Source organism: Phocoena sinus, chromosome 2 (assembly GCF_008692025.1).
Source record: "Phocoena sinus isolate mPhoSin1 chromosome 2, mPhoSin1.pri, whole genome shotgun sequence".
NCBI lineage: Eukaryota > Metazoa > Chordata > Mammalia > Artiodactyla > Phocoenidae > Phocoena > Phocoena sinus.
This window is the reverse complement of record NC_045764.1, coordinates 4,586,249-4,612,981: the sequence shown is the minus strand read 5'-3', so window position 1 is coordinate 4,612,981 and position 26,733 is coordinate 4,586,249. Positions and strand designations below refer to the sequence as shown.

Below are 26,733 nucleotides of genomic sequence, written 5' to 3'. Positions count from 1 at the left end.
TACATTTTGGTTCAAGTACCTAATTCTGAGTTTGATTTCACCATCTTTTCCGAATGTCAGTTTTGTTTTTGTTTTGCTTTTGTCATAAAGGGTTAACCAGTTCCTTGACTTCCGGACTCTGGATTGGACTGAACAGTCTGAGTTTCAACAGTGGATGGCAGTGGAGTGGGGGCAGTCCGTTCCGATACTTGAACTGGTTACCAGGTAGGGTTAAGCTCATCTGATTAACTTGGTGGCGTTAAGCTGGTTGCATTCAATTGCATTTAATTTAGCTAGGTACCATGGAGACCTTCATCAGCTCACATGTAGATCTCAAAGAGAGGAACTGGGAGATTTCATCAAGTACAGTTTATTTCTCACCTTGCTCTGAAACCTGCCAACTAGATTTGAATACTCTAACACCATAAGGTTATTCCAGCTTTCTGGGATAAGGACTTGTCTTGTCTGGAAGGATAATCACACAGGTCAATAGAGGACTCTGTTAAAGTATATATTCGCAGAGCATCCTTGATTTGCTAGGTATTATATTCAAAAATTTGATTTTATATTTATGATATATGTATAATATATAATGCTACATAGTATATTCAGAGATTTTGTACATATTTATTTAAATCTTCACACACACTATGAATTTAAGAAATTTCAGTTGTTTCAGGCTGGAGAATTTCTCATTATCTTGAGCCATGAGATATTTGCAGTATTTCTGTCATCGTTATAATGATCTGAAGGTCTACGTTGAAGCCATTTTCTCCTATTTTTAATCGACTAGAGTTGGATTAAAAATAGTACCAGCCACAGATTGTAATATTCCATACTAGCATAATCATTCATGAGCAGTTTTGTTGACAGTTTGTAGTTTAGTTGTAGAAAAACACAGGGGATGATCAAGCCTTCAACGGCTTTCCCATTTTTTGGAGGACAGAAAATACTCTGAGCTAATTATTTCTATATTGTTGTAACGTAGAGGTAACAGAACATAAAAGGAGACTAGATGATAAAGATGTTTCACATATACAGAAATTATTCGGAGAAAACAAAAAGACCGATGATGACAAAACGTCTTCATCTCATTCACCAGCACCAACCATTGTTAGTGGCTGCCTAAGGCGCTCTACTGAGTGTGATTCTCCACTCCCAACCCAGACCCCATCCTGTACTAATCTTGATCTATTAGGAAAGTGTGCAAGTAAGGATTAGTGATGTCTCCCGTAGGTGTGGGAAAGGACGGGTCACATTTTCATTTACCAGTTCTGCTATGGAAAATACTGGTGTGGTTTTTCTTCATATGGTCAGACTTCTTTTTTTAAAGCCATCGAACGCTTTTTGCATTTGGCTTAGAAAATTAAACTCTCCACATTTTCCATGTTACCGACTTATGGTATTGAAAACTTTGAAATAGGTAGATAATATTCGGAATATGCTAAAACATGAGAGGGAATTTTTAGAGCACATACGTCAGTTTAAACTGATTAGATTTTACTATGAAATTTGACTTTCAATGGACTCCTTCAATGCATGTTGTTTACAGGGCTGTCAGCTCTGCTTTCCTCTGGAATATGGTAAGTAAACACTGCTGCAAGGGAATATAAGAGGTGCTATTTATGAGTGAGAATTGGATATGTCTGCTTACTGACTCAGTCACACTAAATTGGAGAATGCCAGTTGGCTTAGTCAGATCATTAGACAATAATAATCACTTGTTGGGGGATTAGAGTTTATTCTTTGCTGCTTAATTATTGTAGGCAGATCATTTTATTTATTACGCAGTTTTAAGTGATGATTATTGTAATATTTAACCACTTGCGTTCTGAGAGTTCAGTGAGAAAATTGAGGGGTCTAGATTCTGTGAAAGTGAGGAATAAAATTGGAATATTAATGAGAAAGGAAAAGAAATGTCCTTCCTGATTAAACCAATTCCTGAGAAGTAGGCGCAAAATTAAACCACCTTCTGAAATAATATGAGAGTTTCTTCAAATGAAAATTAGAAACCTTGTGGAACATTAGAAGTTGTTATTGTATAAGTTGTTCAATCAGCCTTCAACTGAGTACTTAACAAGTAAAGCACCTATTAAAATACATCTACATTTGAAGTGAGGATAGTTTACACAAAAGGTATAGAAGTGTGAATTCAAATATATAACTATAGTAACCATTTAAAGACAAAGAGTTGATTTATTAAAGTAGGTCTTGTGTTCTATTGATAAATAACTGTATTACTATGATTTACCAGCTCATATATTAAATAATAACCGTTAGCTGTAAAATACATTATTGTTTCCGAAAGTTTCTTTCTAGTACTGGTGCCTTATGTTAGTTCAGTTATACTGGAATTTTGGTCATACTATCAACACATTTAAAAAACATCTTTATCCTTATCACTAACAGTTTTTTCTTTGTGTTCAAGCAACTAACAAAAATTTTTGACAAAGCCTTTATGGAGCAGGTGATGTGATTCCCATCTTTCGGGAAGGGAAAGTGTGGTCCAGGTCCAGGTTTCAACATGTCAGAGGTCACAAAGAAGAATCATTGACAAAATGTGACTCATTACCCTGTCTTCTCTTGTGAGATGGAGCAAGGTTTTAGAGCACTGGTTTCCAAATCATTTATTAAAGTGGTGGAAAAGCATGAGAAATGTGGGCATCTATGCATGTATCAGTTGCATTAAGAACGTTGACCTGACCTGGTTCTTTAATCCATTTCCAGTAAGCAGTGAGATGAGAGGTTAGCTGCTAAAAGTATTCTTCAATAGGCTGAGTTGAAAATCTTGAGAGAGAGTCTGAGCTCTGGGAGTACTTTATCAGCGTTTACTATGGCACATTGCTGCTTCTAGCATCTCTTTCCTTCTCTTTCTCCTCGCATTGCCTTCTTTCCTGCCTCTTCTTTCTAACTGGAGAAGGTTTTCCCATGTCCAGAAATTCTCTGGCTGGTCCACAGTTAGCCTGACTTAGGCTTCTGGGGAGGTATCGACAATGTTGAATATGGCTGATTTGGAACATGGTGTATTCTTTTGTTATTTACCCCCCTATCATACGTAAAATAACCCAGTGTGAAGATTGTTCAGGGTTTAAGGTTTAGCTTTATTGTTTGATATTGTGGGGAAAAATTTATTTCAAAGAAGTAGACTTATATAATCAACATTTCAGGTATTGGAATGATCCAACAATGAGAAAACAAATGGACACCCAACATGTCTTTTGCTCTGCCGGCACTAATTATTTATTTGTGAATGTGTAACAGAAAGGGTGGGGATCCATTAAATGCCAAGGATAAACGCACGAGGCTCTGGGGGGTCTATTTACTTGTAATTCCTATAATAGTCCCACTTTTATTTTTTCTTTTCCCCAAAGGAAGTCCATCAGCGGAACCAGGAAAAAGCTGTGTGTCACTAAATCCCGGGAAAAGTGCTAAATGGGAAAATCTGCAATGTGTTCAGAAGCTAGGCTATATTTGTAAAAAGGGCAACACAACTTTGAATTCTTTTGTTATCCCCTCAGGTAAGTGATCTATCTGATCTGAAGTGTATAAAATATTATAATTTAAAGATCAGATTACAGTCTAGTCCTAACTGTAGGCACTGACAGGTTTTGTTGATCGTTTATGGTATCAACTTAATGATATTCCTACAGAATGTCTTTTTGGCGGTTGCTAACCTTTCCTGAGTGTGCTGGAGTGTTTGGGCATGAGCAAAGCCTTTGACACAGCATTAATAAAAATTTTATCTTCACAGCTGCCCTGTGAGGTAGGTATTATTATTCACACATTTTAGATGAGGAAAAAGATATTCAGAGGATATAAAAAAACTCGCACATGTGACAAAACTGGAATCCAAGCTAGGAAATCAGTATCTGAAAGGAATGTTTTCATTATGTCCTCACTATTTAATGGCGTATCTGGGCGCCAGTGTTACTTAGTTTAACATATACACTGAAGTCTTCACCAAAATGGAATAAAACATCCCAGAAGTAGTCACTGAATTTTATATATAGGCTAGACCAGCGGGAAAAAATGCAATTATGCTCTCTATTATAATTTTATAGAAGAATTAAGCTACTAAGCCCAGAATGCATTTTTTTCTTCAAATTGACAAAAAGCAAACTAACTATTGATACATTTTTTTCACCATCACCTGTTTTTGGAGAGACACTTAATACTTCATGGTCATTTATGTGTGTGTATATATATATATTCTTCTTGGGAAATCTGACAGCGTGGCATTCTTCACTTCTTTTGCTCCTTGACTTTTAAAAGCAATTTCATTTATTTTAAAATATGATTGACATGGCTAGAAAGTCTGTGGTACAACATGATAAATAATAATAATTTCTTCCAGTTCTTACTTCAGATTTGCAGTTCCTCTCTGAATAACCGTGTCTGGGTGTATAGCCTTACCTAGTTATTCTATGAATATATGAACAAATATGTTTGCAATTCTTTTTGTCTGTTTTATACAAATGACAGCATATGATACATTTTGCTCTACTTTTTCACTTAATAGCAATTTGGGGCATCATTCCATACAGTACATAGGTAGCTTCTGTGTTCATTTTTATGGCTGTACGTTAGCCATTGCAGGGAGAGACCGTATTTTTTTTCTAACCAGTCCCCTGTTAATGGAACTTTAGTTTACTTCCAAGTTTTTATTATTACAAACAATCCCACAGTGAGTAACTTTATACATCTGTCATTTGATGTGTGTGATTATTCCTAGAAGTGGAATTGCCAGGTCAAAGAGTGGGTGTGTTTGCCATTTTAATGGATACAAATATGGCGGAGTTCTCCAATGGATATAGATGAGGGTCCCATTATTGGGTTTGATTATACTTTACAGGGTCACCCTTATGGCTGTGGGCACGCCTCAGGGAGACCTCAGTCATTTTTGTATTTCATCTCCTCTATTCCTCCCATACGACAAGTGGTACTGATACAATCCTTCCCTCTTGGAAGAGCTCATATAATTCTCCTTCAGAAGGTTTGGAATTACCACTTAGGGGGTGAGGAGAATGGTGGTTTTATCATGTCTGAGGTGAGGAGGTAGAATTCTGTAACTTGGCCTTGTTCCTTAACCCCCCGGTTTTAGTTTCCTATCTGTGAAGTGGAAATACTAACACTTGTTCTTCCTGTGAATGTTTGTTCATATCGTCAAGCACTCAGTCCATTATTCTTATTTCTCTGCTATGCCTGTTACTGGAACCAAACTTGGGTCTGCTGGTCTGCGTGCAGTAAAGCCAGATCTACTGACACCGGGTTGTGGTGAAGGAAATTGAAGGGTTTATTGCAGGTGCCAAGCAAGGAGCCCAGGGCAGCTAGTACTCAAAACACTGAACTCCCCTATGGGTTTCAGGAAAACATTTGTAAAGTCCAGGCGAGGGAGGTGGGTTGCAGGGTATGTGATCAGCTTGTGCAAAATTCTGTGATTGGTTGATGGTGAGGGAACATGGCAGTGTCCCAGGGGGTTGATGTTATCGATCCTTAGGTGCCAACACCCTCCTGATCATCAAGTAGTTAATTTCTTCCATTTGGTGGTGGTTTTAGCATCTGTAAAACAACTCAGGAAATGTCCATCAGATACTATTATCTGGGTACTTCAGAGAGGAGCTACAGCAGAGGATATGGGGGAGGGGATCTGTCCCAGGAAGGCCCCCTAGGGTCCTGCTCGGTTACATGCCTTACTTGCTTCACTTGCTAACTTTCACTTCCCATTGGTTTTTGAATTTCTCTATACTTCCTGGATTAATCATTCTACCTTATCTATAAACTCAAATAAACCAGAGCTTGGAAAAGCATATCAGAGTTAGGATTATGAAGCGTACATTATTGGTGACTTTCTTGGGCAAGGGTTCTACCTCGTCCCCTGTTTGTCTTTGCAATGCCACCCTGTTCGTCCATGATCCCTAGGTTGCTAGAGCTGCACTGTCCAGTTCAGTAGCCACTAACCACGTGACCCCTGAGCACATGAAATGCAGCTGGTTCCAACAGAGATTTGCTGTGAGTGTAAAATACACGCTGGACTCACAAGACATAGCATGAAAAACAAAAGTGAACGGTCTCATTATTTTTTAATTGATTACATCTTGATATGATAATATTTTGGATATATTGGGTTAAATATGATGTATTATTATAATGAAGGTTACCTGTCTCTCTTGAGACTTGTATTTAACATGGCAACTGGCAAATGTATAATTCCATACGTGGCTCCCATTTGTGGATTATGTTATATTTCAGTCAGACAGTGTTGCTGTACAGGAATAAGCCATTTTTTGTGGCTGCCCCAGGGGACGCCTCTACATTGGTTGTTTCCATGTTTTGAAATATTTTTAAAGTGCATCTGTTTAGTTTTTGAAGCCCTCAGCATGTGCTGGCATCATTTTCAACTTCTTGAGCAGCAAAATTAAAATATCCCACAAGAGGGCTCCAGAGTGATACTAACTTTTCTTTTTTTTTGGTCACCACTGGAACTGTATAGAAGGAATAGATTTTCTAAAAATATGCACTTTTCTGTTATAATAATACAGTGTTTGGATCTCAGGACTGCCTATTTACTTGAATGACTGTACACAGAATCTCGAGCTTATACAAAGGTGATGCAGACATTCCCAGACTTTGAGAGACTATGGAACTGATACATGAAACGGATAACAAAGGTGCCCTGTACTAAGGCAGCACATTTGAGAACATTTAGTATCAAACTTAAATATAGAAATTGACATTCATTTGGCAATATAGTCCCTCTTTACGCAAGATATATTGCTCAATTGCTGTTTGAAATAGTATCCATAAAATGGGCACAATAAGCTGTTGTATAGTAAATCTAGCTTCAGTTCTTTTTCTTGACCAACAATTCATGACACTTATTCTGTGCCAGGCCCTGTGCCATTTCAGGGCCTATATGAGGATGAATGAAGCAAGTCTCTTGCCTTCGAACGTTGTTACTGTCACTTTCCCTAGCTCATTACTGTCATGTTTGTAATGTAGAATCAAGGTCATGAAATTTGACCCTGACTACTGGTAGCAATAATTAGGACCTTGGTCACCGTTACTGGTTTGATTAAACATTGTTGTTGTATTTGTAATTTATAGTCGTATTATCTCAAGTGCAGAACACAGTGAGGATGGGTAGTTTAATATTAGTACTAGTATTCATATTATTTACAATATTTTACATACATGGATAGTTAGGTTCATGTGATGTGACAGACCCAACATCACACAGCTTGTGGCAGATTCAGATTTTGCCTGAAAGACTTTGGAATCGAAGTCCCTGTGATTTCTGCAGTTATGTGTCATCTTTTGGGAGCAAGTGCACGGCAGTGGGTTAGTTCAAAGGCACAGGTGGCCGGCTCACACTGCCATGGTTTCAGAAGCTCCTTGGTGCCCCCCCCCCCGCCCCCACCCATTCTAGGCCCTGTGTCAGCACGTCTTTCTCCTGCCTGCCTTGTGAGTCGTGCCCATCCTCTGAGGAATGGATGGCTTCCTAATGTCCGTAGAATAGAGGTAACTTGAAATCTTTTGAGGAATGAATACGTTATATGACAAAACTCTTGTGCTTCCAGTATTTATAGAACATGCTTAGGACAGGTCTGCCGATGATAAAATGCAGGCGAAATGAGACAATCTGTTGTATCTTACTGTGGCCTTGTTGTAGGTACAGTTGAAAATAAGAACAGATTTCTCATTTGGCTTTATTTTAAAATGAAAGATGACTTCCGTATCATCTTTAGTCTAAAAGCAAACACAATCTCGTCTATCTTTTGTGAATACCTGTGCCAAAAAATGGAAAAATAAATATTAGCTATATTTGCCTATGACTATGAACTGTTTCCTGTAGAGAATGATAGAAAATATTGTTAAATTAAAAAAATGTTTAAACAATAAAAAAAAAACTCCTTTTAAATGTTTTCCAAACTCTTTTTTTTTTTTTTTTTTCTAGAAAGTGATGTGCCTACCTACTGTCCAAGTCAGTGGTGGCCGTATGCAGGTCACTGTTACAAGATTTACAGAGAAGAGAAGAAAATCCAAAGAGATGCCTTGATTGCATGTAGGAAGGAAGGTGGTGACCTAGCAAGTATACACAGCATCGAGGAATTTGACTTCATTATCTCGCAGCTGGGCTATGGTAAGAGCTTCATCTGTAATACACTTGATTCTCATCTTCCTGACTTACCACCCATCTTTGGAAAATTTAATCATACATGTTAAATCTAATAAATTCAAGTAAACAATTCAATGAACAATTTAGTAACAAATATCAGTCGTGCCTAAAATAGTAAAATTATATAGTAATTTAAAGAATTTTTACCACTAAGAGAACATTTGAGTTTTTTTAATATGGAATCAACCTATGCATAGTTTTAAAAATACTGTGTTTCAAAAAAAAAATACTGTGTTTCTATATATAATCTGGATTCAGAGCAGTCTACCTTAAATCTGTGAACAGTATTTCACTAGTTGGAATTAGTTGTGTGTACGGATGTATTTTCTCTTTTAAGGCCCGTGTTTTGGCTCACAGGAAAGGTCTCTAAATGAACCATCTCATCCTCTGAATTTTATTTTCTTTATTAATCTAGCTAAGGCTGCTAGAATGATGAGCAGGGAAAGAAAGAATTTATTTGATTGGAGTGGTTAGATGGTGGCCTAAACCTTTTAAAGAAATTTGCGTCTCCATTTTAGGACTCTAAGAGACGAAGAGAAAATGTAGTAACTCAATATTGTAAAGATTGGCCCTATCAAAAACATTTAAAAAGTGAGTAAAGCGAGTTGGGAATATGCTTATCCTGAAGAGAAGGAGGCTGAGGAAGGAAGTAATGGTGACGGGCACTCAGCCGTACTTGCTGATTCAACGATTATCGTTTTCTGCTTCCACTTATGCTACAGCAGAATAGCTGGACCTTTTCGTTTCCAGAGAGCAAAACAAGAGGAAATGGATGGTGGCGATGGTGGGGACTGCTTCCTGACACTTACTGCCTGAAAATGGATAGGAGCAGGGGTAGGGGAGAAGAGAAAAACAATGAACAAATAGATGAGAAGAATAAAGTAGTCTCAGAAAAAGATGTAGAACATCCCCAGCACTGCTGCTGTCAGCGCCAGTGCTGAACAGAGTCCTTTCTCCTTTGCTCGCCTCACTGAGTTCGGCAGGGTGATGATGATATTCTGCTACAGCCCATAAATAATTTCTTGATTATTCTACATTTACCTGTCCTGGAGCATCTGGACTACACGATACTAATGTAATCAAAACCAGTGTATCTGAATAATATCGTGACAGAGATGGCATGATACTTAGAGTAGGGAATAAGGTTTGCGAGTGAATCGGTGGAAAACACATTAGTTAAGAGGCTGTAGGGCTAACGTGCAAATTTTGCTCTACTTTATATCATATGGGTCTAGTAATAGGAGAACCTTATATATTTATTGCTAGAGTTATTTTAGGAGTTTGGATGATGAAGGTTGCTTTTAGACTCAGCTGGAGAATTAGTAAACTTTCACTATGGAAACCTTCTCTTTTTTATTACTGATAAAGATTTATTTATTTAAAACAATACAAATCATATTGATAAAGGTAAAGGAAAGTTATAAAATTAGAATGCTTGTTTCTAAGTCAGAAGCCTAGAAAACCTTTTTGTAGCTAGTTGAGTTGATATCTTTCATGTTAATCATGGAAATACAGTGGATAAGTTGGGACCTACACATATAAGTTATGACTCCATCAACAAAGACAGCTTCCCTAACAGATTGATAAGTCCGTCTAACAACTTTGTGCTCACATCTTATATATTTTCGTAGGATCAAGCTTGTGCGTACAGAAGCTACGGGGGGAGAACAGTTTAGTGAGAAAAATGTTTATCAGAAACTCTTGATACTTTATTATAATCGTGGGACTTGGGAGTTTAGGTTTTCATTGGTCTTGAACCTAAAAACCTTGAGGGGTACCTGAGGTCATCTTGGAGCCTATATTTTCTGCCCAAAGTACATGATCTGCCAGATTAAGTGAAAGGAAAAGGGATCATCCTGGCAATGCCAGTCACGTTTCATGGTGCTGGAAACATCTGCTGGGACTGGCACCAGGCCAGTCAGGGACTTCTCCAAAAGCAAACTTGAGTGACAATTTCAAGAGGAAGAGACTAAACCATTTAGGGAAATTCCTACACAATGCGGCATATTCCTCATTTTCTACTACAACATCATCTCTACAAACTTTTGGCAAGTAATTTTATTTAACTGTTTAAAGAACACATGAAACTTAAATAGATATTGAATTGTGTATTCCTTCAAGTTTTAAAATATGGAAAACCGTGTATGATTTTAGTCACGAGGCCTCAGGCCTTCTATTTGGTCCCGTTTTCACTTAACGATATTGAGAATTCTTAGAATTAAAACTACTGATAAAATCAATAACGCTCTGCATAGAATTTTCAAAACAGAATGATCCTCTTTTATATCTATACCTGGTTGTTTTTATTTTAACTTTTGTTTGTTATCTGGGTTTTTCTGGTGTTTCATAGTGAAAATGGTGGCAGATTCATTCATATACATAGACTAATAAATAAGTGCTAAATGCCAGAAGACAGCCCAAGCCTTCAGTTTATATATCTTCTCACTGTATGGATCATTTTCACTCCTATTACAGTGATTAAACTTTAACAGAAACACCTAGAATGTTCTTGATAACATCGTCAGTAAAATAGGAGTGGTCTTTAATTTTTATTATTTTAAAACACTCAATAAGATTTAATAGTAGTCAAATAGATTTATGTATAAAGAAGCTGCCATATTTCCAGCACCGTGAGTGTGGTTGGTATATGGTAAATTATTTATAACAAAAAAGCAGCTTCACAAGATAGAGGATCATGATAGACCCACTTCAGTTTCTGTTTAACAACTCCCAGGAGATAGAATTTGCAGTAGCACAACAGAAGAATACAGTCATATCCACAATGTGAAGAATACGTTACACATTTTAAACTAAAATTGACAACATAGGGGCTTCCCTGGTGGCGCAGTGGTTGGGAGTCCGCCTGCCGATGCAGCGGACACGGGTTCGTGCCCCGGTCCGGGAAGATCCCACGTGCCGCGGAGCGGCTGGGCCCATGCGCCATGGCCGCTGAGCCTGCGCGTCCGGAGTCTGTGCTCCACGACGGGAGAGGCCACAACAGTGAGAGGCCTGCGTACCACCAAAAAAAAAAAAAAAAAAAAAAAAAAAAAAAAAAAATCGACAACATAAAATGTAGTTGACATCTCAGTCTACAGAGGTAGATCCGTTTAAAGCTCAAGAGGATGGTCTTTCATGCTAGTGATAATATCAAGGGAGTTGTTGATAAAGAACGGGTCTTCTTTTCCTGATAACCTCCTGATGTTTAGAAAGAAAACTTTGGGTAAATGACTTCTGTGTTTTTCTTCCTGTTTAGAGCCAAGTGATGAGTTATGGATTGGCTTAAATGACATCAAGATTCAAATGTACTTTGAATGGAGTGATGGAGCCCCTGTAACATTTACCAAATGGCTTCGTGGAGAACCAAGTCATGAAAACAATAGGCAGGAAGACTGTGCGGTGATGAAAGGCAAAGTAAGGCAACTTTAGTTACTGATATCTAGCAAAAGCCACAGGGAAATTTTCCTGCTGTCCCACTTATTACGTACGATTGTTTCCATTGTTTCTATTCTACTGAATTGACATAGATCAAGGTTGAACGAGAATTCAGATTTAGTTTTTTGAGTCTCTCTCAATTGTCTGGCACACCCAAGTTCTCAAGAGGACTAGAAAAGCAACAGACAGAAACTTTCATTTCAAAGATGAAATTAACTAATAACGAACGCTCGTATCATTCCTATGCTTGGTTCTAAGTTTGTTTTTTGAAAATTTTTATTGCAGTATAGTTGATTTTCAGTGTTGTGTTAGTGTCTACTGTACAGCAAGGTGAATCAGTTATGCATACACACATATCCGCTCTTTTTTAGCTTCTATTCCCATATAGGTCATTGCAGAGTATTGAGTAGAGTTCCCTGTGCTATACAGCAGGTCCTTATTAGTTATCTATTTTATGTATAGTAGTGTGTATATGTCAATCCCAATCTCCCAATTTATCTCTTCCCCCTTTTCCCCCAATAACCATGTTTTCTACATCTGTGACTCTGCTTCTGTTTTGTGAATAAGTTTATTTGTACACGTTTGTTAGATTCCACGTATAAGTGATATATATTTGTCTTTCTGTGTCTGACTTACTTCACTCAGTATGACAATCTCTAGGTCCATCCATGTTGCTGCAATTGGCATTATTTTGTTCCTTTTCATGGCTAATATGCTGTTGTATATATGTGCCACATCTTTTTTATCCATTCCTCTGTCGATGGACATTTAGGTTGGTTCCATGTCCTGGCCATTGTAAATAGTGCTGCAATGAACATTGGGGTGCATATATCAAATTATAGTTTTCTCTGGGTATATGCCTAGGAGTGGGATTGCTGGGTCATATGGTAGTTTTATTTTTGTTTTTTGGAGGAACCTCCATACTGTTCTCCATAGTGGCTGCACCAATGTACGTTCCCACCGATGGTGTAGGAGGGTTCCCTTTTCTCCACAGGTTTTTATATGGCTTGATTAATCAATTCAGAGCTCTGGTCCTACTTTTAGCTGGTTGCTCTGAGTGGATGGAGACCTAGCTAGATCTACTCTGGGTCCAACAGCCTAGAGTCTGTGGTTGGAGAGCTACAGATTTTTTTTTAGGTTACAAAGAGGTGCCAAATATGAAAAAATGGCTTCCATGTCTTAAATATCACTCTAGCGACTGAAGTATATCATCAAGTGATCTTTTCTTAATAGAGAATGAAGCTGGTGGTTAAGAGGCTTGGTTTTGATGCATGGCTTATTTCGTCATTTGTAAAATAATAATAATAATCATACCCAGCTCATATGGTGGGTGTAAGGATTAAATGGGTTAAGGTGTATAACGTGCACAGTGCCTGGCCCAAACTTCCTGCTCAGTAAGTATTAGCTACTGTTTTTATCATTGTGGTTGTTACCATGGTGATAAATTGAAAGCTTAAGGAAAGAGTATGTGTTAATTATTGAAAGAATAGGCAGAAGTGTGTCCTGGGAAGGGGAAACCAGAGAGCATCCTACTTGTAGGGAACTCAAAAGACTGTATGGCTGAAAGCATGGAGTGAGAGGTAGAGGGGTGTGTAGGGAAAATACTGGCCACGAGAAAACATGCATTAGCCTGGGAGTAGCCAGACCTAATCTGCAATTTGCAAATATTACACCGGCTGAAGAGTTGAGTGCCAGGTTGTAGTGGGTACGGAAAACATTTTTCAAGGTGTTTAGCAGTTAAGGGAAGGAGAAGAGAAGTCTTTTAACGTGAAATCTCTAAGGAAGGCAGAAAGGGTGGAATTTGAAGTAGAGTGAAATATGGTACCTTAGCTCCGGGGGGACCCTCATCAATAGAAATGGGAAGAATGGAGGGCAGAAAACTGGTTTCAGGTGTGTTTTCAGGGTGGGCCTTCTTTCTGGGTGGCTTTAAACGTACTCAGTTAACTTGAAAACAACTGCCCATAGGGATGGAAGAGGAGGTAAACCTTCTGTTGGGACCATCTCTTAAGGGCTTATGAGCATTTTTCGTTTCTCTCTAGATCCCCCTCCAGAGTGGCTTGACAGCAAAGATATAAAAAACATACTGGGGCTACAATCTCTTTATATCTTTGTAGCCAAAGTCAAATTTGCAGTTTCCTGGTAAAATGTCCATTTACCTTTCCTTTTCATGGATGCCTTTTTCTCTTAATAACCTCGAATCTTTATTTCCCTTTTCAGAGGTGCAGTTATGAGGAAATAGCACCAAACAACTGATGATCATTGAGTTTTTGTTTTTTTTTTTCCTTTGCTTTCTGCAGGATGGGTACTGGGCGGATCGGGCCTGTGAACAGTCTCTTGGCTACATCTGTAAGATGAAATCACAAGCCCAAACTCCAGGAATAGTGGAAGTGGAAACAGGCTGCCAGAGAGTGAGTACAGAAAGCATGCAGTGGTTTCAGATCAGCAGATATGATGTGATAGCTTTATTTTTGTCTGTGAAGGTACTTACTAATAGGGGCCAACTGCTTCACCTTACAGGTAGTGGTAGTCTATGACGCTATGGGTCATCAAGGACATTTCCAGTGGATAACCTTAATTTGCAGATAGCAAACAATCCTTAGTCATTTTTTCCATTTATAATATTTCTGGTGAGCCTGTTTCTGGTGGGGAGTCTTCTCAGTAGATCCCTGAGGATCTGGGAGGCAGGAGGTCTAGACTCTAGTTGGTAGTACCGGGTAGTAACTCAGTTAAACCAAGTCAAACCATGCAGTCCTATCGTGCTTATTCTCACCTGCACCACAGTTAGTAATACCTCCCCGCAGGTCTTATCTTCCTTTGAGGTTAAAGTAAGTGATTTCTGTGGAGCTGTTTCTAAAAGCAAAATACAGGGCGTATGGTTGTCATTTTCCTGTTTGATCGCTGAGTTGCCCATCTTCCTCTTTTTTTCCTTTCTCACTTCTCTTGGATAAAAATAAAGTAGAAACTGATTTTCTGTCCAAGAGTGTCAAGTTGTGATCAAATCATAACAAACACCAGCATTCATGAAACATACTTGAGTACTGACCAATTAAACCATAAAGAAAAATAGAGCAAACACAGAAAATCATACAGTGAGAGATCGAAAGGATCTTAGTGATGCTTGAAAACCCCCTTTTAATTTTTGTGTTCTGGAAATTTCAGCCCAGAGAAGTGATAACTTTGTATGAGTCACACAGAGGTAAGGCTAGAACCCAAGTTTCCTGCCAAGTACACTTTCACTGCTGGTTTCACTACCAGTACACTTACATATTCTTTACCTGATCATATGCAGGTACAGGAGATTGTCTATTATTGTAATTTTCTATAAGTAATAAACCAATCCTCAAATTTTATTACTTCTACACAATCAAAATTTTGTGTATAGTTTTTCTGTGAACTGTCATGTCTATAATGATAAAATCCAATTTAATCATTAGGTTAAATAAGAAGAAGAAGAAAATATTGGCCAACTGTTTGTTGAGTGTGGTTATTATGCTTTCAGTGATCTTAAAAGATAAACATTATGTTTCTAACTAAACAGGACAAGATACAAGAACTCAGAGATATTAATTTAGCCGGTTTAAAAACACATGCTCTAGGCACTGATTTCCTCAAATCACTGGAAAGTCTAGAAAACAAATCCACTTGTCAACAAAGGAAGATAATAGTTTTTTTGTCTGGGCCTGGGTACTTGGTGGTGTAGGCGTATTTCTGAGAATTCAAAACTACAGGCCTTCTGTCATAAAGATCTGGGATTCAGTTTTCAATTCATTGCTACCTGTATGGGAAACCTTGATGTAAGAAATTAACATGAAGTGCTCTCAAGTTGCTGATATTCCTGGATGTCTGACGGACGCAAATGTAAATCCTCTTTATGCAGAAGTCCTCCTTCCCAGACTGATTGGGAATCCCACAGATGAGTGTGAAATCCAAAATTATAAAACATACCACCAGGAGCTTAGATGGTGGAATTAATGGAGATGACATTAAAGTGAATGTGTATTAAAATGCTTACAGAAATAAAAGGTGGAATTGAAACGATGAACCAGCCACCAAGTTTTGTTATGTGGTGTTTTCATATGATTAAATTGTAAATATTTTTTGTTTCCATTAAGATTTTTTTGACCCATGAATTATTTAGAAATGTGTGTGTGTGTGTTTTCATAGTGGTAGAATTTGCTGGTAGTGATGGGGATTTGTTTGTGTTTTAGTTCCTAAATAATTGGGAGCTACTGTTGATTTAAATTTCACTGCATTGTGCTCATATAAAGTTTTTGTTGTTATTTGTTGAGATTTTCTTCATTATCTAGTTCATAGTCAGTTTTTATAAATATTCCATCTGTGCTTGAACAGAATGATCTTTGATCTGGGGGTTCAGGGGTCTATATATGGTGACCAGATAAAACTTAGCATTTATATTATCCAGATATTCTATATTTCTAATATTTCGTCTGCTTGACAAAATATTCTCCTTGTAATTGTATCAAGTTTTGATTTATGTACTTTGATCTGTATTATATCTTCTTGGTGAATCAGTCCTTCAACTATGTAATTATTTTCTTCATTCATACTAATGCTTTTTTATCATAAAGTCAATTTTAAATAATATTAATATTGCCACAGAAACTATCTTTTGCATGGTATTTCCCTGGAACCTCTTTCTCCAGCTGCTTGCTTTTTTTTTTTTTTTTTTTTTTTTTGCGGTACGCGGGCCTCTCACTGCTGTGGCCTCTCCCATTGCGGAGCACAGGCTCCGGACGCGCAGGCTCAGCGGCCATGGCTCACGGGCCCAGCCGCTCTGCGGCACGTGGGATCCTCCCGGCCCAGGGCACGAACCCGTGTCCCCTGCATCAGCAGGCGGACTCTCAACCACTGCACCAGCAGGGAAGCCCCCCCTTATATTTTTAACATGCATTCCTGACTTGAAGTTAACCAATATCTCTCTCTGCCTCGTGAACAAAATGAATGTTAATTATTCCACTCAAACATTCAAAGTTTTTCAAATTTTGAAGTAATGTTAGACTCACAAGAAGTTGAAAAAAAGAGTACCGAGAATTCCCCTGTATCCTCCACTCCACTTCAGCCAATGACAGCATTTTCTCTAACCAGAGTACATGATCACTACAGGTAGTTGGCATGGATACAATATTATTGACTAAACTACAGATCTTATTACTATTCCATTCTTTAACTTCCCACCACCAATTAGGTATCTTTGCTATTTGTCCAGGCAGTTAGACCTGGATTTACTAACATTTATTGACTTCTTTGCTCAGTGTAGACTTTTAGCCCACTTGCTCCTCTTGTCTTTCCTTTCTTGCCAAAGTAAATCTTTTAGAAGTTCTTTGCCTGGGATTTGGGAGTGGAAAACTCTCTGTCTTTGTTTGGAAATCTCTTGAATTCATCTTCACCCTGCATAGTAACTTATGTAGGTCATTTTAGAATTCTAGATTGATAGCTGTTTTCTGACAGCACTTTACATATTATTTCATTTTCTCCTGGCCTTTATTTTTGCCGTTGGAATTCCTACTAGACTAAATCTTTTTTTTTAAAAGTGGATACTCTGTATTTTCTCTCTGATTGATTTTAAGATCTCATTTTCTCTGTCTGTAAGTACAGTGTGTTCAGTTTTGGATTTATTTTATTGGTTGCATCTGGTATTGAGTGTGCCTCTTCATTTTGAGGATTTGTATCCTTCCATTCTTGAAGATTACCAGTCATTAATTTTATTCAGTGCTCCTGAAACTTCTCTCAGGTTGACTTTCAACCTTCTCATTCTATCATTTATATTTTCTATCAATATGATTTTTGAAACATCTTTTCATATTCTCATCTCTCCTACATTCAGTCAATTTGCTAATCTTTCTGAAACCATATTTTCTATATTAATCTGGCCGTTGAGTTTTTAACTTCATATTTTTCTTTTCTAGAAATTCTTTTTTGTGTGTGTTTGAATCCTCTCGTTCTTTGTTCATAGTATTTTGATCTTTCATCATTGATTCTGTTTCTTCTTTTGTCACTTAAATCATCTCAACATGCTTCTTTTTATATTTTTTTCCAGATTGTTTTATTATGTTAAACTGTTGACTCTCCCTTAAAATGAGACATTTTTCTCACATGGTTTATAATTTTTGATTGTGAATTCGTCCCCATCCTATCCCCACCGTGACCCTCAAATGTCATAGTCTTACATGACCTGGATTGTGGGAGTATTTCTGTCATGTGGTTTTATACTTTACTTCTCAAAGTGCCTGCAAGATCCTCCTTCTGTAGACTACATTTTACATTTTAATTTTTGGGCTGTAGATTCTCATACAATGTGGAGAGTGTAAAGCTGGGACTGACACCCATCTATGGCACAGACTTGGTATTTATTTTCAAACAGAAGAATTTTTTTTTCTTCCTTCACCCAGAACCCCAGGCTGGTGACAAGAATCTCTGTCATTTCCTCCTTCTGTGGGTGGAGTTTTCTCACTCTCCTTTCAAAGAGGGGCTACCCTTAGTGGGTATCATCTTTACACAAGGACTTCAGTTCTATCTCCCTGCCTCAGGTGGGCTGATGGCCAAATATCCTAATCTGTATGGACATTAATACCCCAGCCCCTAGACTCTAGGACCTTAATCTTGGTCTGATACATAACCAGGCAACTACAGTCTCAGCTTGTGCATTTTCCATTCCAGCTCTTTAGTTTTCTAGTATTTATTTTTGATACCTGGAGATTTCCCCTTCTTTCTCCCAAACTCTAGTATGGATTTTCTGTTTATTGTTATGTTTTTATTTAGCATGCTTTTATTTCTGTGTGTTTGAAGTGTGGGAGAGGAAGCACATCAAATCATGTTGCCAAAAGTTTGATAAGTGCTATCCTGTGACCAGATGGTACAGCTTTATACTCACCATCTACTACTGGCTTCAATAGGTGACTAAGCTTGTTACTCTGCAAATTATTTCCTGTGGTTACCTATTCTAAAACTGAGATCTTAGCCATTTAGTTCAGTTTCTTGGGTAAACGTGTCACAAATCATTTTTGTTGGAAGTTGCATCAGAAGTGGAGAGAATGACTTCCCTCACCCCATTTTGTATCATAATTGCCATTTGAGGAACAATGCACTCCTGTTTTCCTTATTCACATAAATTGTTTTCATTGCATGTCAAATTATTCTTATTTGTGTTCTTTACACACGTCTATTGTTTATCAATTTATGTTTCATCATAGAGGAATTATTAAAATAATATTATATAATAAATATGCATGATAATCTGCTTCATAACATCAACAGGGCTGGAAAAGACATGGCTTCTACTGCTATTTGATTGGACACACACTTTCAACATTTACAGAAGCAAACCAAACCTGTGTGAATGAGAAGGCTTACCTAACAACTATAGAAGACAGGTATGCAACTATTTTCATGTTTTTTAAAAAAATGTATCAAATAATGAACCATTTCCAAAACAGCATATCAATGTGCTCTAAATTTCTGAGTAAATTACATTGAATCTTGAAGTGTGGTTTGTAAATATAGGAGCATTAAAACTCATGTTTTTATTTGGATTCTTCATTGAAAACACAATAAAATATTTTGCTACTTTTAGTAGCATAAAACAATGTTCAGAACAGTTTGCTAATGCTCTGGTAAATGTTGTTTATAGATCTAACTTTATTTACTTATTGGAGTATAATTGCTTTACAATGGTGTGTTAGTTTCTGCTGTACAAGGAAGTGAATCAGCTATATGTATACCTATATCCCCTCCCTCTTGGACCTCTCTCCCACCCACCCCCCATCCCACCCATCTAGGTCGTCACAGAGCACCAAGCTGAGCTCCCATGCTATATAGCAGGTTCCCACTAGCTAGCTATTTTACACATGGTAGTGTATTTATGTCAAACCTAATCTCCCAATTTGTCCCACCCTCCCCTTCCCCCTGCCGTGTCCACATGTCCGTTCTCTACCTCTACATCTCTATTCCTTCCCTACAAATAGGTTCATCTGTACCATTTTTCTAGATTCCACATATATGCGTTAATATACGATATTTTGTTTTTGTTTCTTTTTGCGGTACGCGGGCCTCCCACCGCTGCGGCCCCCCGCGTTGCGGAGCACAGGCTCCGGACGCGCAGGCCCAGCGGCCATGGCTCACGGGCCCAGCCGCTCCGCGGCACGTGGGGTCCTCCCGGACCGGGGCACGAACCCGCGTCCCCTGCATCGGCAGGCGGACTCTCAACCACTGCGCCACCAGGGAAGCCCAATATACGATATTTGTTTTTCTCTTTCTGGCTTACTTCACTCTGTATGACAGACTCTAGGACCATCCACGTCTCTACAAATGACCAAATTTTGTTCCTTTTTATGGCTGAGTAATATTCCATTGTATATATGTGCCACATCTTCTTTATCCATTCATCTGTCCATGGACGTTTAGGGTGCTTCCACGTCCTGGCTATTGTAAACAGTCCTGCAATGAACATTGTGGTACATGTCTCTTTTCGAATTATCGTTTTCTCAGGGTATATGCCCAGTAGTGGGATTGCTGGGTCATTTGATAGTTCTATGTTTAGTTTTTTAAGGAACCTCCATACTGTGCTCCATAGTGGCTGTAGTAATTTAAATTCCCACCAACAGTGCAAAAGGGTTCCCTTTTCTCCACACCCTCTCCAGCATTTACTGTTTGTAGATTTTTTGATGATGGCCATTCTGACTGGTGTGAGGTGATACCTCATTGTAGTTTTCATATGCATTTCTCTAATAATTAGTGATGTTGAGCATCCTTTCATGTGCTTCTTGGCCATCTGTATGTCTTCTTTGGTGCAATGTCTATTTAGGTCTTCTTTCCATTTTTTAATTGGGTTGTTTGTTTTTTTGATATTGAGCTCCATGAGAGATCTAACTTTTTAAAAATGTAGCAGATCTCAAATTTTTTAAAGCAAAAAAAGTATGTAAAATTTGTCATGTCAAAAATCATACTTTCTATCTTTACTACCACCTCCAACAAAAAAGAAGGCAGAGAGATTTACTGAATATTTTATTCATTCTTTCCAGTCTTCCATTCTCTGTTTTGCTTTGCTTTGCTAGGTTTACTAGATTATTAGGTCCAGAAAATGATGTGGACACAGAGAATTTTATGTAACTTTTTTTTTTTTTTTTGGCGGTACGCGGGCCTCTCCCTGCTGTGGCCTCTCCCGTTGCGGAGCACAGGCTCCGGACGTGCAGGCTCAGCGGCCATGGCTCACGGGCCCAGCCGCTCCGCGGCATGTGGGATCTTCCCAGACCGGGGCACAAACCCGTGTCCCCTGCATCGGCAGGCGGACTCTCAACCACTGCGCCACCAGGGAAACCCTTTATGTAACTTTTAACATCTAGAGTCCCATGTTTCTTTAGGTTTTCTTTTTCTCCTGCTTTTTGCAAAGTACTGGATCAGGCACAGAAGAAACTTAAAAGAAATTTTTTAAAATGTCCATTTGATTGGAAGTAAATAGGTAAAAATCATTGAGTTTTAATACAGTAAGTTATATTTATTGACCTTTCAACGCAGACCCAATAAAATGTAGAGGATGCTATTGATATTAAAAATTCTTTGATAAAGTGAAAGATGTCATAGAATTTATATAGTCTTTACAAAAGAACTTGTTTTTCAACATTCTTTTTTCATGTATAATTAAATGTCTGATACATCGTAATACCCTGATACAATGCTAACCTCTGAAAATAAGATCATAGATAATTTTTATCTTATGACCTGGAAGTGAGCTATACATTTTTAAGCACTGTGGGAGCATGTTCTGATCTGTACTGTTGGTCTTTGGTCTACTGGAATAGAGATTTCCCTAGATTTTCTATTTTAAGTTTGCTTCTCCTTATGTGTTTTCTGTGATACTTGTGTTCAGGAACTCACTAACTCTGTGGTTCAATTTGGTTTTGGGGCTTTAAGAAAAATTGAGTTGTTACTTTTTAATTTTTTTGGTTTGTTCAGTTTAGGGAATGAAATTATTCAGACTAGGGTCAAACAAATGTTTTGTTATTGGGGCTTTCTCTCCATTTCCCTCTCTATTCTCGCCGGAGCCATCTACAGCTCCCTTTGTTCCTGGAAACTCTGGACATCACTTTTCTTTTGCTCCAAAGAGATATTTTTTTGCGTATGTTGCTGCGTCATTGTCTCTTTATCAATTAAGACAAATTTTGTTTGCCTTACCAACTACATTGTATTATTACCAGATTACGCCAAATATAAGGATGGGATCCAGAGGAGAGCGAACGCTGGAATTTGTGATTCTGCTCCCAGTTCTTTCTAGAGATTGAATCCCTAGTTCTCTGTATTTCTTGATAATTTTCTCTTTTGTTTCAGAGCTGAAAAATGAGAATGAAATTGAGTGGAAAATCCACACAGGTTTTCTAATTGTATTGTCCTCGATAATGTTACAATCTCTCCACTTACTTCACCAAGAATTGTGTAGAGCATTTGAAATATTTGAAAAGTGGACTGATTTTCAAACAATGTATTTTAAAAGGCAATAGTTTTCTCCTTTGCATTTTGAATTCTCTTTCACTTTGAGGAGGAGCAGAGGGACTGGTGAGCAACAGAGAAAAATAGTTTGGGTACATTTGAATGATTTTATTCAATCAGCTGTATGATATTTTTCCTTCATAAGATCACATTTCCTTAGTGAAAATTTGCATTATTTAAATGACATGTAAATAGAACACAATAAGTTTGATTTGCCAACTGAAGCATAGCTCAGGCATACAATTGAGATATTTTTCATGTGGATAATTAGAAAAATTCACATTTTTCTAAAATTTAGTTCATTTTTTTTTTTTTTTTAAGATATGAACAAGCCTTTCTGACTAGTTTGGTTGGATTGAGGCCTGAAAGATATTTTTGGATAGGACTTTCAGATGTACAAAACAAACGAACTTTTCAGTGGACCATCGCGGAAGGGGTTCAGTTCACCCACTGGAATTCAGATATGCCAGGTATGTTCAGAGCTTTGGTCTTGTTTCAGGTGGTCGGGAGAGCGGACCAAGAATCTGCGTTCTTTTTTGGCCGCAGCATGTGGCCTGAGGGATCTTAGTTCCCCGAGCAGGGATGGAACCCCTGCCCTCTGCAGTGGAAGCATGGATTCTTAACCACTGGACCACCAGGGAAGTCCCAGCACTTTGGTCTTGAGTTTCCATTTACCCTACACGTCCATCGGGCCAAGCCTGTAATTCCTTCACAGCACGTTTCCAAACAGACTTATGTAAATTAATTGTGCTTTTTAGATTTTATTATCTCATATTTCATTCTCTTTTTGCTTTTCCTTTTAAAAATGTTCCCATTAGTTTGCAGTGGTCTAAAAAAAAAAAAAAAGGGGAAGAGAAAACTGCTAGGTTATCTGGTACCGCTCTATTTGAAGTATTTATGAAATAGTGATGAAATCCTAAATGGTCGTAAAGATTCCAAATGGTTAACTTACTTCTGAGAACTTAAAACTATCCTCAAAGGGTATAAAGCTTTTCAATGTAACTATGAATGGAATTATGACTGCGCTAAATCTGGAACAAGATGTAGTGCTTATGTGGAACTCATTATTTCAATATCTTGAATGGGCTACCCCGTTTAGCCCTTGATATGCCTTGGATTTAATTTTATCCTTATAGGAAACCTGCAAGGTAAGTTTAAGTATCCTCATTGTAAAGAGGTGGAAACTGGAACTTGAAAAATTTATAAGCACGGATTTAGACTAATCTTTGTAATTTCCAAATCCAGGCTGTTTGCACTAAGATCACCCCCGCCCCTATAAATTTTGATTTGCCTTCTTTTTTTTTTTTTTTTTTTTTTGCGGTACGCGGGCCTCTCACTGTTGTGGCCTCTCCTGTTGCGGAGCACAGGCTCCGGACGCGCAGGCTCAGTGGCCATGGCTCACGGGCCCAACCGCTCCGCGGCATGTGGGATCTTCCCGGACCGGGCCACGAACCCGTGTCCCCTGCATCGGCAGGCGGACTCTCAACCACTGCGCCACCAGGGAAGCCCGATTTGCCTTCTTTAATAAGAAGTTTCTGAAGTAGACTCTGAAAGGTTCTTTGCTTTCTTTATGCACTGGTGTCTAGCCTATGACATAATTCAGTATGACTGCACTTAGGAAATTCAGCGTCCTTATAGCAAGTGTTTCATTGTGCCTGGATAAAAAGCTAAAGAAGGAATAATATAGCTTAAGGGCACAAATTAACTCCTTGGCCTACTAAGTCCTAATCTTCAGAAGTTTTAAAAATTTGTATCCTCAGCTGTCAATAAGGAAAAGAGATCAGTAATTAGGATAGTGTGATTTTTGTTTAATTATCGAACATTCTGAAAAATAGTAAGACTTCAGTTTATTTTGAAAGAACAGGGCAGTATATTAAGAGCTGTGTGCACGTTTTTGTTTTTATGAAGGGTGATAATTCTTACTCTCCAGGCAAAACTCCTTCATTTCACTGGTGTTGATCATTTAGTAGTAGCATTCTGAGAGATTAATCCTGTAACATCCTTAGGGAATAAAAATGGATCAAACTCGAGTCATAGGGAATTAGCAATCTTACAGAAAATACTTTGGGAAAAATATACCTCCCCAGAACTTTGAGAGTTACTTCTAAACATTTACTGCCTTTAAAAGGACAGCAATCAAAGACTATCTCATCTTAGCAGCAAGGAATCCTAATGTTTCCAAAGCTCTATCTTAATTACTATTTCGAAATAATGATGATGGTAAAACAGAAAGCTTCAAACCATGAAGCTTAGTGTAGTCCCCACTGTCTTTTATGTACTTTTTTATCCATTAAAGCTGGCGTACATCACAACTCTGTAAGGTAGGTAGCAGTATTTGCATTTTAAGATGAGGAAATGGGTTCATAGTAGTTGAGTAATTGATCTAAAATCTCTAGCTCAGGCGTGTCTCATTTTGAAGTCCAAAGAACTTCTGTTCTCAGATATCTACATGGACCCCAGGGGGAAAAATAACAGATCTTAAATAATTTTTTTTAAAAAAGAAAGAAACATCAAAACCCCATTATTTTGGGGTATATGTACGTGTATAACTGAATCACTTTGCTGTACACCTGAAACTAACACAACATTGTAAATCAACTAGACAGCGATATAAAATAAAAAATAAATTCAAAAAAACCAACTTCCTTGGGAAAAGAAACCCAAAACATTATTTTTGTCATTATGGTAAATTTTATCATACTAAAACTATTGTACTGTTAAATGTCTGTGTTGAGGGGGGCACCCTGCCAGATATTAGAAATACAAAATGTTACCAAAACCCTGAAATTTGAGATTATAATTCAGTTGGGGATACAGGCCACACAAATAAAAGGTAAATAATGGTTCAAAAATAGCACAAATCAGTTGCCAAATGCTGCAGGATCTCTCCTCTACATTTTCTCGTCACATGTAGATTCGATCCCACAGCTTGAGGCTCAGGTTTGAACGGTCTTCCGTGAACATAGCTGGCTTTCACAATCACTTGTTGAGTGAATTCTGCTTTGTTACCTGCAGGACGGAAAGCCGGGTGTGTTGCCATGAGAACTGGGGTCGCAGGGGGCTTGTGGGATGTCTTGAGATGTGAAGAAAAGGCAAAATTTGTGTGCAAACACTGGGCAGAAGGAGTAACTCGCCCACCAGAGCCTACAACCACCCCGGAACCCAAATGTCCAGAGGATTGGGGCACCTCCAGTAAAACAAGCTTGTGTTTCAAGGTAAGTCTCAATTGCTAAGCTCTTAAAGAATTTGGGATATGCTTCAGCCTAAAGAGTCACCTCAGGAATTGAAAGAAAACCAATGCCCAGGCTCCACCTGTAGAAATTCTGATTTTATTTATCTGGCAGGGGGCTGGGGCATCCACTGTTTTTAAAGAGCTCTCCTTGCTAAGGACCAGTTGCTTTTAGACCAGCAAACACAACCCATACCACAAACACAACTCGCAACAGCCTTTCTTCACCTGCTTTGCCTTCCTCACCTCCCACTCTTGGCGTCTTTCCTCTCTCCCATGCTTGCTTGCCCTAGTATGAGCTCGCACTTCTTTTTAGCTTAGTGAAATTTTCTGCTCCCCCTCATGCTAGCCTGTTGCATCCCATTTTGGCTCTGTTCTTGGAGCCCAAGCTTTAGGCTAAGTGAACTGATAAACGAATCTGCGATCATGTCACACTGGGATTCTAGAGAGAATACTCCCTTGTTCTGATTTAACCCTGGCTTATCATGCCTGATGAGAGATGAAAGACTTCCCGTAGGGGCACATGGACGTTCAGTGACCTATAAATGACAGTTTGATATCCTGCCTTCAACCAATACATTCCTAGACTGGACCATCCATTTTCTCCTTATGCAATCAAGTTCACCCAAACAAAAAACATACCCCATACCCCAATGAATTAAGCATTTGAGTTTTTTTTCTCTCTCGTAAATCATATTCTTTCTAGAGAAGGTTGGGTTTAGCCAAATACAGCAATGTACTTATCTACCACTTAATGACATTATTCTCTAAAGGCCAGTCCTCTGGACTTCTTTTGTTCAGTCCTTTGAGGCACATGGCCCTGGCATGTTTTGTAAGACAGTTAGGCAAAGCTGACGAAGAACCTGAGTTACTAACGTGTCAGAATGAGGTTGTTTAGTCTCCTCTGACTCGAGGGCTAGTTGAGCTTGTAACTTCTACTTAGCAGCGACAGAGACTCATTAGCCGTTCAATCCAGATTAGCCAGTCAAAGCTAAAAGCATAATTTACATAGAAGGGAACGTATTGGGCCAAGACAGGAGAGGATTTTACAAACGGATTGAGGACTAATGCAAAGCCAATCAGGTATTTGCTGCCTCTGGAAACTTTTGAGTTATTGCACAAAGGCCAGGTTCGGCCTATGCACAGCCACTCGCCTGAGGGTGGCAGGCTATGGAGATGAGCTGCAGAATTTTTGAGAGAAGGAGTAGAATTCTCCAGAGCTGGGAAGTGAACCAGGGGTTCCAGCAGATGTTATCCAGGTGGATGTTCAACGAATCCAGATATGTGCTTCCCTAGAAATGATGGTTTTAGAGGTGCTTGGGGTAGGGTTTGTCTGAAAACATATAGACCGTCTTTGTACATATTAAGATGTGAGAGTTAGTAATAAAATTCAGCTGTTAGTAAATTGATTTAAGAA

The 26,733-nt window shown here is 38.4% G+C and overlaps 1 protein-coding gene across 2 annotated transcripts in view; it reads left to right on the top strand.

Moving 5' to 3' along the window:
* The window catches only part of MRC1 (mannose receptor C-type 1), a 97,056-nt gene that overhangs the window by 30,393 nt on the left and 39,930 nt on the right, over positions 1-26,733 (top strand). For both annotated transcript variants that reach the window (XM_032624584.1, XM_032624583.1), the window contains 8 exons: positions 91-204; positions 3,351-3,497; positions 7,934-8,119; positions 11,409-11,566; positions 13,885-13,995; positions 18,863-18,978; positions 22,409-22,557; positions 25,103-25,302. In XM_032624584.1, the coding sequence (XP_032480475.1) occupies positions 91-204; positions 3,351-3,497; positions 7,934-8,119; positions 11,409-11,566; positions 13,885-13,995; positions 18,863-18,978; positions 22,409-22,557; positions 25,103-25,302 (1,181 nt within the window). The remainder of the gene's footprint in view (positions 1-90; positions 205-3,350; positions 3,498-7,933; positions 8,120-11,408; positions 11,567-13,884; positions 13,996-18,862; positions 18,979-22,408; positions 22,558-25,102; positions 25,303-26,733) is intronic.